Source organism: Podarcis melisellensis (assembly GCF_964234715.1).
Source record: "Podarcis melisellensis genome assembly, chromosome: 16".
Classification (NCBI taxonomy): domain Eukaryota; kingdom Metazoa; phylum Chordata; class Lepidosauria; order Squamata; family Lacertidae; genus Podarcis; species Podarcis melisellensis.
In genome coordinates, this window is record NC_138533.1 from 22221809 (window position 1) to 22235963 (window position 14155).

The following is a 14155-nucleotide window of genomic DNA, read 5'->3' on the forward strand; positions in this document are numbered from 1 at the left end:
CCCAGTTGCCTTTGGCAAAGCCAGCAACACCCCTCGAATCTCACACACACAAACACCAGCTTGTTTTCCAGCATCATCCGCTCAGCTGCCATGGAGACCACGATGCCACAAACACAACAGTGTCAGAAATGGAGCTGGCACAAAGCTTGCAGGACAGTGACCCGTCTAGTTCAGCATCCTGTTCTCACAGTGGCCAATGAGAGATGTCAATGACGGAAAATCTGCACTGAGTGCTGCAGTCTCCCCTGTTGACTAGTGGTATTTTTGCACCTGCAGTTATAAGGATCCCCAGTTGGCAGCAAGTATTTTGCTTTTAATTAAATGAGGGCTGAGGGATCAGCAGGAATGGCTCTTTTAAACATGCACTAAGAAGACAAAGGGCTCTTTAACTTAGAGGTAAAGGTAAAGGTATCCCTGACCATTAGGTCCAGTCGTGACCGACTCTGGACCTAATGCGTCCCTCTTTAACTTACTCTTTAACTTACTCATCCCCATTTGGGACAGCAATGAAAGCTCAGGCAGAGTTTAAGAGCATAAAAAGAACCTGCAGGATCAGGCCAATGGCCCTTTCAGTCATCATCCTGTTCTCACGGTGGCCAACCAGATGCTTCTTGGAAACCCTCAAACAGCGTCCGAGCACAAGAACAGTACATGCACAGAAAATAGTAGATCAAAGCTGATGGAGATCCCTAATTATCATTATTGCATAATGATAAAGTTATTGTATAATCTTAGAAGAGGGGTGGCTGTGAAGGGGCTTGGCTGTGGTTATCATGGACGGACCGTACACTTCTGAATTTGCCACTACGCCACCAGGACTGAGACTCACCATGCTTCTGGAAATCTGTTTTGCCGACGTCCCCTTTCTTTGATCTTAAGTAGTACAATGATTTTGGCATCAAAGCTAATTCCCAAAGCTCATTTATCCAATCTCTACTCTGAGGCATTATTAAAGCTTTCCAGTTTGTTCCCTGAGTAAATGGCAAGCTTACAGCCACGATCATGTAAGAGGTTAGTTCTCTGTATTCTCTATTTATTGATTGAAAGGTGTAATTTAACAACAGTAGTAAGGGATCCAATGCCTGGCTGCTTCAGATCAATATACGGAAACCTTTTTCTTTCCCTCATAGGTAGGGTTTTGTTTTTCCAACCGGAACTTGCTGGAATTAAATTCTGACACCTCTCAGGTGGGCACCATTGTCATTATAAGAGAACAAGGGAGATGTTCTGGCATGTTTTTTTCTTAAAAAAAAAGCAAAGCACTGATTATTCTTATATAACCACCATGGTTTTAGAGGCAGAGTGTTTGAGGACTGGGACATTCGCAGGGAAACCAAAATGCTTGTTCACAAAGCTATTGTACTACCAACCTTACTGTAGGCTTCTGAAATGTGGACCACTGATAAACACCATCTCCAACTCCTCGAAAGATTCCATCAACGGTGTCTCCAAAAATTTTTACACATCACTTGGGAAGACAGGTGAACCAATACCAGTGTACTGGAAGAAGCAAAGGTCACCAGTGTCGAAGCAATGATTCTTCAACATCAACTTTGTTGGACTGGTCATGTTGTGTAGATGCCTGATTATTGTCTTCCAAAGCAACTACTCTATTCCAAATTTAAAAATGGAAAGCGTAATGCTGGTGGTCAACAAAAGGGGTTTAAAGACTCTCTCAAGATAAATCTAAAAAAAATGTAGTATAAACACCGACAACTGGGAAATACTGGCCTGTGAGCGTTCCAATTGGAGAACAGCCTTTGCCAAAGGTGTCATGGGCTTTGAAGACACTTGAACTCAGGACGCAAGGGAGAAACGAGCTAAGAGGAAGGCACGTTTGACAAACCCTCGCCATGATCAACTCCCTCCCGGAAACCTATGTCCCCACTGTGGAAGGACATGTGGATCCAGAATTGGCCTCCACAGTCACTTACAGACTCACTGTTAAACCCATGTTTATGGAAGACAATCGACTACGAGTGATCACCAAAGAAGAATAAGAGGCTGACCACCACCTCTCACCTTTCCAGAGGTTGTTTCTCAGAGTGTGTCTCAGATGGACTTCTGGAATGAGGACTTCTGGAGTGAGTCCATCTGGCTCTCCGAACCTCTCTCTATGCACTGCTCATAGGGACAAATTGAACACAAAATGCATAAAATGATGCACGACGTGAAGCAAGTGCATTACGAGCTGATTAAAACTTGTAGGGCAAAAGGACCTCAATGCAAATTTAAAGCAACTTGTACACCATACATTTAAAGTAATTTTAGCTGTCGTGGCTTTTCCTCAAAGCATCCTGGCAAATGAAGCTTGCTAAGGGTTCTGAAAGTTGTTAGGCGACACCCCCATTCCCCTCACAGATCTACAATTCCCAGAGTTCCGTTGGAAGAGGGGCTGATTGTTAAACCACTCTAGGAATGGTCGTCTCTCAAACACCCTTAACATCCTACAATTCCAAGGAGATAGATGATAGATAGATGATAGATAGATAGATGATAGATGATAGATAGATAGATAGATAGATAGATAGATAGATAGATAGACGATAGATAGATAGATAGATGGATAGATGATAGATAGATTAGATAGATAGATGAGAGATAGATAGATGATAGATGAGAGATAGATGATAGATAGATAGATAGATAGATAGATAGATAGATAGATAGATAGATAGATAGATGATAGATAGATAGATCCATCCTATCCTTATTCTACAACTGTGTTTAACGTGTTTCTCTTTTAATGTGAACTACTTTGAGAACAGAAGCATATGTGGGAAATAAATATAGCAGAGCTATTCCAAAGAGCAAATTTCTAGCCTTCAGGGTTACAACAATACACTTGGAAGCAAGTAGGCAAGGCCACTGAAGCAAGCCAAAAGAAGTGCTGAATAAGGTTTCTAGGTCAGGGAGAGGCAGTTTCACTGCCCTCGCTCCTCCTTATGATTAGAATCAGCAGCATTAAGTATGCAACCTAGAAAGAAAATTGCAACTTTCTTGATTTGCATAATTCATATTGGTCGTTTGAGGCCCTTTGTGGCTTAGGGCCCTCGTATTTATGGGACCGCCTCTCCTGGTATGCCCTGCAAAGGACCTTAAGGTCCATGAATAACCATAGTTTAGAGGTCCCGGGCCCTAAGGAAGTCAGACTATCCTCCACCAGGGCCAGGGCCTTTTCAGTGATGGCTCCGACCTGGTGGAATGCTCTGTCCCATGAGACTAGGGCCCTTCAGGATTTAACCTCCTTCCACAGGGCCTGTAAGACAGAGCTATTTTGCCTGGCCTTTAATTTGAATTCAGCCTGATCTTTTATTTCCTTTCTCCCCCTCCCCTTTTATGAAGATTACCCACTCTGAGACCCCACAGCTAATTCTCTCCTGGTCTCCCTGCTGGCCCAAGTAGGACTAATTCAGCCAGCTAGCCCTGGTGATTATCTAATGCTTATTAGATGGATTTCCTCTAAATTGATTTCTGAACTTGGAATTTTATTGTTATTCATGTTTTTATACTGTATTTTATGCTGCTTTTACAATTAAATGTTTTAAATTTGTCGTTAGCCGCCCTGAGCCCGGTTTTTGAACCGGGAAGGGCGGGGTATAAATAACATTTATTTATTTATTATGTGTCTCCTCCACATGAGGTCCAGAGGTCAACTCTCCAGTTGTGGGATGCTTCCCCCAGGCAGGTCCAGGGAGGTTTGTGGCAACTTTATCACACAACTTTAGGCACCAGGCGAAAATGTTCCTCTTTAAGCAGGCCTTTGGCTAATCAACATCCAATGCCCTTTTAAAAGTGTTGTGGGAAGGGGGTGTTATAGAAAAAACAGGGGGTTTGGCTTTTGCTGCCCCACTCCCCAAGGGACTGAGTCCCCTAAGTCCATGATTGGTCAGAGATGAATGGATGGCAGCAAGATCCATATAGAAAGCAAGGCAGATATTTATTTTTCCGGTTGCAACATAGTTCCCTCCCCTCCTTGCAAGGAGGTAGGAGAGACCCTGAAGAATGGTGGGCAAGCCCCTATAAAGACTTTGGAATCCCCACCATGAAGCTTCACAGGGTGACTACGGGCCAGGCACCGCCCCTCAGCCTAGCCTACCTTGCAAGGTTGTTGTTTGGATTAAATGAGAAGGGGAAGTAACCATGTACACCACCTTGAGTTCAGTTAACAATAAAGAATAATACAGCAGTACCTCTGGTTACGAACTTAATTCGCTCCGGAGGTCCATTCTTAACCTGAAACCATTCTTAACCTGAGGTAACACTTTAGCTAATGAGGCCTCCCGCTGCCACTGTGCCGCTGGCGCACAATTTCTGTTCTCATCCTGAGGTAAAGTTCTTAACCCGAGGTACTACTTCCAGGTTAGCGGAGTCTGTAACCCAAAGTGTTTGTAGCCCGAGGTGTTTGTAAGCCGAGGTACCACTGTAAATAAAATAATAAAAATAATAGTTGGGATTCAACACCACTCTGTTATGAATATTCCATCTTTCACAAATCTTGCCACTTGCCAGATGGAACCATCCCCCCTCTTCTCCCCCCGCCATATGCTGTTCTAGGGGTTCTCCCAATACTCCCCCCCCCCACATTTCAGGGGTGTAACAGAGAGGAGGAAACCCCATTGTGCAAGGAAAAGTCCTCCCACAGTGCTTTCACTGATGGTGCACACAAGGTGAATCTCGCCCAGTATCCACAGCCTTGCTCAGGGCAACTTCCTCATGTAAAGATGAGAGTCGAGGGAGCGAAAATGTTTTTGAACATTTGGTAATAACGTTTGTCAAAGAGCCAGCTGATGACTGCGTTCCTTTGGTATGCTCTCTTACGGCATTTGTTCTGATGACGCCCCTGGAGCCCTGGAACAATTTCACGAACACAAAACTTTCCAAGTACATTAAGAACCTGTCAGAGACTTCACCGTAACAGCTTTTCATCTTCAAGTAACCACCAGGGTTGCCTCCAGACTGTCACTGTTCTGCAGGAGCGGTTCAGTCACATGTCAGAAACTTAAGTTTGCACAATTAAAGCATATTACCCGCTGCCTTGTGGGACATCTTCAGCAGAAGAAAAGGCTAAGGAGTAAACTATGGTTGCCATATTTCAAGAGGTGAACGAAGTTGTTGAGCTTTTAGGGGGCCCCAAAAGAGGAAGTGTCTGGGAATTCCCGAACGTATGGCAAGCCTAGAGTAAGCGCCACACGCAGCCTTTCTCAACCTGTGGGTCCCCAGATGTTGTTGAACTACAACTCCCATCACCCCTAGCTACCAAGGCCAGAGCTCAGGGATGATGGGAGTTGTAGTCCAACATCTCGGGATCCACAGGTTGAGAACCGCTGCATCTGGAGTGGAGTCCCTAAGGTGGTTGGAATACGTCTTGTACACCTCCTTCCAGTAATCCCAGCAGCCAAGTTGGTGCCAAACATATTGCTCTGCTTTCCTTTTGACAAGCAGAGACATCACCTTGCCAACAAAGGTCCAGTAGTGATGTATGGAAGTGAGAGCTGGACCATAAAGAAGGCTGATCGCCGAAGAATTGATGCTTTTGAATTATGGTGCTGGAGGAGACTCTTGAGAGTCCCATGGACTGCAAGAAGATCAAACCTCTCTCCATTCTGAAGGAAATCGCCCCGAGTGCTCACTGGAAGGACAGATCCTGAAGCTGAGGCTCCAATACTTTGGCCACCTCATGAGAAGAGAAGACTCCCTGGAAAAGACCCTGATGTTGGGAAAGATGGAGGGCACAAGGAGAAGGGGACGACAGAGGACAAGGTGGTTGGACAGTGTTCTCGAAGCTACCAGCATGAGTTTGACCAAACTGCAGGAGGCAGTGGAAGACAGGAGTGCCTGGCGTGCTCTGGTCCATGGGGTCACGAAGAGTCGGACACGACTAAACAACAACAACATCATATTGGTGAAACTTAGAAGGGGTCATTGCCTGGGCACCCCAGGACCTACATGCACTGCCCAGGCTTGCACCCCGATGAGGTCATTTCAGTGCTGCAGCTGCAGGAGACATCAGTTATGAGTTACCGGTCCCTGCAGCCACTTCAGGCGCTGTGATTCTCCAGAGGTTGGACTTCAGCCCCAGTAGCACACTCTGTTTTCTCTCGAGATGGCAACAACAAAACTTTCAGCCTCTGTGGGAAGCATCATAGCTCAGTGGTACAGCAACTGTGAATTGCACTGGGGGGCGTGGAACTGTAAAAATTTAGAAGAGGAAAAGGGCTCTTGGGTACCTCATACACAGATACCTCTGCCCCACAAAATATCGATGTAGATCTCTTTCTCCCAGCCTTTTCAATTAACCTCCCCTACTGCCGGAATTGCTGAAAAAGAAGCATTTGAGAGATTTAACACAGGAGGAGTGTGTTGACACTTTAATATCTCTACAGAGGTTCTGGCTTGATTTTTGTTTTGGCTGTTAAGATTCTGTTTTCCCATAAGCTGTTATTGAAATGTGATTGAAATGCTAACATTACTCCATTGCAAAGAATTGTTTTTATGTTTTCGCACATTGTTGACATGTCCATGGACAAGAGCATTTTTTTAAAAAAAAAATATTATTGCCGTCATTGCTTCCATTCTGAACACAATTTCAACTGCGGAAAAGTTCTTTACATATTAAATCTAATCTAATCTGGGCTCTCTGAGCAGTGTCTGTCAACGGCAGTAGCACTGGCTGGGTCAGGGAACCATAGGATGATGTTTTGCAATATATATTTTACTGCCTTTTTACATTAAAAAGTGTAAACCCTCTAGAGAACATTCATTATTGTTTGATATATATGAAATGCTGTAAATAACTAAATCTTCCTGTTCTTGTATTGGCAGGTGCAGATAATCAATGCTATGTTGGGGCCTCCCCAGTTGGAGAAGGATGCCCCCACACCAGCAGGAGGATTTATTTACCCCCCCCCCCCGTTCAGCTCAAGTTTGTTAACAAGTCCACAGACCTCCAGATTCTACCTGCCCCCCCCATATCCAACTCCATATACTGAGGAGAAAAGAGGCTCAAACGTACAAGTAGCTTATTGAACTTTTTCATTTAAAAAAAAAATGCTCCCATGGAGATTTCTCCTCTCCTCTCCTCTTGTAAAGCCATCCAAGATGGTGGCCATCAGTGCCTCCTGTCCTGTGGCAGTGAGTTCCATAGTTTAACCATGTTCTGTGTGAAGGAGGACTTTCTTTTTATCTGTCCTGAATCTGCCAACATTCAGCTTCACTAAACGTCCACAAGATCTAGCCTTAAGAGGGAGGAAAAAAACTTTTTTCCCCACCCATATTTTCGAGTTAGAGGACTCGAAAAAAGGTAGAGGTTCTCCCCCCCCCCTCCCGATCTCCACCTTTAAACGAGTACAAGCACCACTTGGCTTGAAGAAAAATTCTGAGAAAGCCAAAGTCTGGCTTACTATTTTGGGTACGCCCCAATAAAAACCACTGTCTCAAGCAGCAGATCTCACTGAACTACCAAAGAAGGAACTTTGCAACTGTAGTAAAGGAAGCACGCAAGTGTAGAAGGGGAGGAAAGGACAGAATCTACACCAGGGGTCAGCAAACTTTTTCAGCAGGGGGCCGGTCCACTGTCCCTCAGACCTTGTGGGGTGGACTATATTTTCGAGGGGGAAAATGAACAAATTCCTATGCCCCACAAATAACCCAGAGATGCATTTTAAATAAAAGGACACATTCTATTCATGTTAAAACACGCTGATTCCCGGACCGTCCACGGGCCAGATTTAGTAGGTGATTGGGCCGGATCCGGCCCTTGGGCCTTAGGTTGCCTACCCATGATCTACACGTATATCCACTTCCATGCATGGGCGTAGCCAAGTGCGGGGCAGGGAGGGGCAGATGCTCCCCTAAATCAATAAAATTCAGAAAAATACATAGCAAATTGAGGTTCTGCCCACCCCAAAGACTCCAACAAAAATCCTGGCTACGCCCATGCTTCCACGGACCCTTCTATTTTCACCAATACGTAATTAAAATAAACCATATGAGGTCATTTAAAAGAAATTACAATGAACGGGGGAGAGAAAGCCATGAATAGAAAGTTCTTGTTTCCATTCTGCCACGAGGGATTCTCAGTTCATTTAGGACGCAATCCTACCAAGCGATAGGATCGCCCATCTCATTCATTCAAGTGAGGGCAAAATTGTAAGGGCGGAAACAGCTTCAGCGTGCCGCCGCTACCATGACTACGGAAAGGGACGAGCGACCATTCCCAGCCGGCGCCGGAGCGTTCGCATGCGGTTGCCAAGGGCAACAGGCGACGCCTTTTCCTCCTCGCTCCCTCCCCACTGTGAGGGTTCCAGCTGGGGCTGAGAAGGCGCTCAAGTTCTACATGGGGGGAAGGCCTTGAAAGCGACGTCGGGGGGGGGGCTCCGGGGGGGGGGAGGGATTGTGGGGTCCGGGAGGAGGGTTAGGGTCTTTTAAGGGTGTGTTTCACTTCATGAAACCTCCCTCTGTGGGACTGAGCTTGGTTGTAAATAATCCATTCAGTTAGAAGGGTCGTCCCAGTTAGGGCTTTCTGAAAGAGAGGAGGGGGCTGGGAAAGAAGTCTCAAGTTCAGGGGGTCTTTATAGTAAAGAGGGTTCAGTGGGGGTGATGCCAGCTGGCGACTGGCGTTGGGAATCTCAAACAGGAAATGGTCGAGAAGTCTTAGGGACAAGAATCTTGTCCTATTTTTAAAAGGTGGGGTGTATTTGGGCCTCCAGTTAGCACTCTAGAAAAAAAGGGGGGAATCAGTGGGGTTGGTTGGTAGGGAAAACTTCGGGGTTAGGATCTATTTAAAAAGAAAAGAGGATAATTTGAGCTGAGATCTGGTTGTCTTTAGCAGTAGGAAGATTGATCAGTAGGGCAGTAGAGTGGCCTCAGGAAGGACTGGATTTGTGTTGGGGTGAGGCTACACCCACCCCAGGTGTAGCAACTTCTTAAGAGAAATGATGAGCGGAGTGGTTTGAGACAGGTGGCAGTTCTTAGTTGGATCTGAAGGGGAATCGTGCAGCCTTGCTGGCATTTTAATTGCGGGCAGTTGCTGTCAGTCAGCCCTGGACAAAGACGAGGCTGTCAAATCTGCCTTGCCTTTTCAATTAGTTACCTTTCTTTGGGTTCCCAAGGCACTGAGATGTTTATACCCGAGTTCCTTGCAGCAGCCCGACTCGCTTAGTGGAATCATGGTCCTGGTTTGATGTGAATCGAAAGCGGGGTGTGTGCGTTTGTTGTTATTTCCTACTTGCGAGTGGCTAACCCCCCCCCCAAATCCGCAGCCTTTATCTTTTGAAGCTGCATTTTATCCTTCCAGGCGCTGTTTGTGGTGTGAGGTGCATGTGAGAAAGGGTACTGTTACAGTAACCGAAACGAAGGTTCAGAGGCCTGGTTAAAGGAGTGGTTTTTCCTAGGAAGTGAGGTGGCTCTATAACACCGTCAATATGCCTATGCACCCAAAGTCAGACCCCCGTTACTTTGTCGTGATCCGGCCTCTGCCCATCCCCAGCCAGAAAGGCCTCAAGGTCCAAGCTCGAAGCAACACCATCTACAACTGCTGGGATGTCACGAGAGAGCAGGTCTTCCGGGAGAACTACCATCGGAGAATCAAACAGCTCACGCAACAAGGCTACTTTACTCCCAGCTGGAAGCCCTATCAGGATTTTGGGGACCCTCTTTACCTCGATCCGAGGAAACTCACCCTCTACGGTCTGGGACAGCTCCCGCTGGTAAGCACAGTGCTCTCTTAGTATGTTCTTTGCTTGTGATATTAAAAAGTAGGTGGTGGACCTCATTAAGCCATAGAAACCGCACATTGAGGGTCCGAGCTCTGAGGGTCTTCTGGCAGTTCACTCACTGCAAGATGTGAGGTTACGGGGAACCAGGCAGAGGGCCTTCTCGGTGGTGGCGCCCACCCTGTGGAACGCCCTCCCATCAGATGTCAAGGAAATAAACAACTACCTGACTTTTAGAAGACATCTGTTTAGGGAAGTTTTTAAATAATTGATGTTTTATTCTGTTTTTAATCTGTTGGGAGCTGCCCAGAGTGACTGGGGAAACCCAAAACAGCGGTCAACTGCAAAGGGGATTCTGATATTTAATTTTGCACATTTACTAGAGAATCTTCTGCTATTCTATTTTATGCAACAAACAATCTTAGTAGTTGTGACCATAGTTTATATTGTATGTGTGGTGCCTGATGATTTTTATGGTTATTGATGTTTTTCCTTTTGTTATTTTTCCAAATGATGCCATGGTCTATGGCTAGCGCAATAAAAGATAAGGATGATGACTAGGGAAACCCAGCCGGATGGGCGGGGTATAAATAATAAATTATTATAATATTATTATTACATGTGAGACATGATTATTACAGCAGGTAGTACTGGTTGCTAGATTCTGAATCCTGGGCAAAGAGACCTGAAGAGGCCCCTGGGCCTGAGTTTTAAAGGTTTATCTAAAGGCCTTTCATGTTTAACTAAAGAGCTACCTTCGCCCCTGTGATCTTGCTTGCACTAAGATAAGCTAGGGGTGTGTGTGAGGGGGGAGGCTTTTTGGTGGTGGCTCCACTAACCCTTCCAACCTAACTGCACATGTACACAAACAGGCCTTCCAAAAAGTACCTGCTCCAGGCTGCCTTTCCGTAACAGTGCTTTTGTGTTGCTGCTTTCTGAGCCTCTTAGGATTTGTTGCTTCTAATGTATCGTAATATTTCCCATCTGAATAAAGGTGCCTCCTTGTGAGGGCTGCACGCAAAAAGGTGACCAATAAATACTTGAATACCAACAACAACAATGGAAGGCCAATTAAAAGAGTGTTATAAAAGCAAATAAAGGTGAAATTTGGGGGGATCCGCATAGATAAAAACAGGATTTTATATGGCGGGGAAATCCTGGGCTTAAAAAATACGTCTTTACAATGCACCCAAAGCAATTGATAGTTGCTCCTTCATATATAGATACCAGGAACCTCTCTTTCTGGCTGATTAATGGAACAGGACGATTTGTGCCCCTCAGAGAGCCTGCGTTGTTGGGTTCAGAAACTCAGGTGAGAGTTTGGGGTCGGCCCCCCTCAGTGCTGGCCTAGCCCCAACATTTCCCCTCCATGTTTAACTCGGTTTTTAGAGTACAGCACCTCTAGCCTACTCTTGAAAGTGCATGCTGAATGCAGTCGGTTCTCACCCCCCTCTCTTCCGCATCTGTCCCCAAATGGCCCAGCAGAGCCCTGTTAGTATTCATTTAAGGACTGTGAAATGACCCATTTTGGTTTTAGAATCCCGGCTTCTGCTCTCCAGAGATGGGCGTGCATTAGGCAGGCAGCTCTGATTCATTGAAAATCAAGGAACGTTGCGTCCCCAGACAGGCTTTTTGATTACCTGAGTGTTCCAAGCTCTGTGTTAAAAGGTCTGGTTTGATTCCTTAGTGAGCCGGCACAGGGGGATATTAGCTCCCTTTTTATCCATTCAGAGAGTTAATTGCCATGGCAAGCTTGTCTGCGATACCCAGGAGCTGGCTTGTTGACTTCTTCCAAGTAAAGAAAGGTGACTTTTTCCTCTCTCTCTTTTTTTTATCTCTCTCTTTTTCTTTTTTGGACACACTCAAAACATTTCTGTTCTTTTCAATTTGGAGCATCATGGATGCTTCAAGCCTGTTCTGCACTTGTAATCAGACCCCGCTGGGTAATTGTGTGCTATACAGAAAGAAGATGGGTAATGAGATGGGTAACTACATCTATCCAGGAAGAAAATGGAGCCATTTTTGTTGACTGGCGTAATTTCTGCACCTGTAGTTAGATCCCTCAGTTGGCAGGCTTTGAATTAAGTGGGGGCTGTGGGGTCAGTGGCCATGGCTCATTCCCGCATGTGCTAAGAGGACAAAGGGCTCTTTAGCCTACTCTTTCTTGGTCAGAACAACAGTGCAGCTGTACCTTGGAAGTCGAACAGAATCCGTTTCAGAAGTCTGTTCAACTTCCAAAATGTTCAAAAACCAAAGCACAGCTTCTGATTGGCTGCAGGAAGCTCCTGCAGCCAATCAGAAGCCCCGTCGGACGTTCGGCTTGCAAAAATAGTTCGCAAACTGGAACAGTCACTTCCGGGTTTGCGACATTTGGGAGCCAAAATGGGAACTAAGCTGTTCGACTTCCAAGGGTTTGGCAGACATTTTATTGCATGCTGTTTCATTTATTTATTTAAAGGATTTATATACTGATGAATCTTCAAAGCCTCTAATCGGTTTGTACAATATATCCATTAAAATTACCAGTCAGAGCAGATATTATTAGGAAAGATCTTGAAAATAAAGCTGCTGAGCCTCTGAGAATTCTTGGAGAACAGGTAAGGTCCCTGCAAACTGGAGGCATGCAAATTGTTATGTACTGAAGTTCTCACCCTGGGCCAGCAAGGGGATACTGTAGATAGTTCATGGCCACATATGCAAATAAGGAATCGAAAGTGACTTTCAGTGACTGGATAGTTACAGAAAATGGTTACTGTTGCGTTGTAGTGGAGCTCTATATAAGCAGACTGGCTGAACCCTTCAGTTCAGTTCTGTTCTGGCCTGTGAATAAACAAGAGCTGTTTGAAGAATCGCTGTGTCGTTTGATACCCACAACTTAACACAAATGTTGTCCCCATCTTCCAAAAGGGGGAGAAGACTCAACCACATGATTTCGATATCAGGAAAGGTCCTAGAACAGATAATTAAATATTCTGTCTTTGAGCATTTAGAGAAGGATGCTGTGATTACTAAGACCCAGCATGGATTTCTCAAAAACGAGTCATGCCAGACCAATCTCATTTCTTTTTCTTTTTTTGATGGAGTTACAGCTTTGGTGGATCAGGGGGATGCTATGGGCAAATGTATCTTGATTTCAGTTGGAATTAACAGGTACTTGTTGGAAAGTAGTAAAAAAGGGGGGCTAGTAAGGGGAGGAAGGCTAGTAAATTTTGTATGCCCATTTGCAAGGCTGAGTTTAGCTGCCAGAGTGTCTGGGAGATTCAATTTGGCTAGGGTGCCAAGGAGAATGATTTGGACCCCTAGTCGTCAAGGGTGAACTTCATTTCCCAGTATGTTCTGGGTTGGAGAGCAAGTTTAAGTTGGCATGGTATGCTCAAAGGGGTTGTCTTCAGCAGCATCAAACCCACAATCAGAGGCATACGAAGATCATTATATTCCCATATGTTTCAATCTCTGTCAAAGGCCGCTTGTTATGTCTCCCAGACGGGAGAGAGTAATGTCTGAAGTTGTTGACAACTGAACCGTCCCCGGGATCAAGGCTGTTTTGCCTTTTAACTGCACAACTGGCACACACTTCCCTAACACTTGGCCATTTGCTCTGTGTAATTAAAGCCCGCCGTTGTTACTGTGGGCAAAGTTCAGAAGTGGCCTGGAAAAATGAGCTCATTTTTAAACCATCATCAGAGCTATTTCTAGAGGATGGCTTTGTCCTTCGGTGTCATCAAGCAGCCAGCCATAGCAGTTAGCCATGACAGTTATCTATGAAAAACGAGAAATGGGGGACTCCTTATCCAAGGGTATGTAACTCACGCCTTGGGTCTGTTTGTTTTCCTGACCATTTCCAATGGCTTCCCGATATTTTCTGCCAAATGACCTCTGGCTCGCTTTTGTCATGTTGCCAGCATGATGGCTTTGTGAATCAGCCTTTCCGAGTGGCCCCTTAATGCTGATGGTTTATGCTCAGTTTTAATGTACACTTGCATTTTCCGATGTGGTTTTTTCCCTGCCTGTTCAGCGCAGCTGCTAAGCTTGCCCCACAACAAACTATTTGAAGTCTACTGTGGCGCATATGACAAGTTTTCCAACTCTACAATTCTATGACTCTAGGGTGGCTGTGAGAATAAAATGGAGACAGGTGGGATATCTGTGTATGCCACCTTGAGCTCTTCAGGGGAAAGTTGGGATGGAAATGTTGTTATTACTGTTGGTTTTCAGCTGTGGAAAAATGATCTTTTGCATTGGCGTGTAGCCAAAATGCAGCCAAGTGCATTTTTTCAAAGGAGAGAGATTTTGTGGAGCGCTTTTCCTTAAGTGATCCAAATCCGTTCCTTTCCCAGAACCAGTTCAGGGTACAAAGCAAAATAAGTGCATTTATGCTGCATGCCAGTCATTTAGTAAATTCTCGTTCTTGCTTCATCCCAGGCCTGCAGTCACCATGG

The 14155-nt window shown here is 45.3% G+C and overlaps 1 protein-coding gene across 3 annotated transcripts in view; it reads left to right on the forward strand.

Annotated features, from left to right (window-relative positions):
- The first annotated feature begins 8383 nt into the window (after positions 1-8383).
- The window catches only part of CCDC60 (coiled-coil domain containing 60), a 55862-nt gene continuing 50090 nt past the window's right edge, over positions 8384-14155 (forward strand). For 2 of the 3 annotated variants that reach the window (XM_081892346.1, XM_081892345.1), the window contains exon 1: positions 8385-9710. In XM_081892346.1, the coding sequence (XP_081748472.1) occupies positions 9426-9710 (285 nt within the window). In that variant the 5' untranslated portion in view covers positions 8385-9425. Of the gene's footprint in view, positions 9711-14155 lie in introns of all 3 variants that reach the window. The other variant, XM_081892347.1, reaches the window with a different exon arrangement.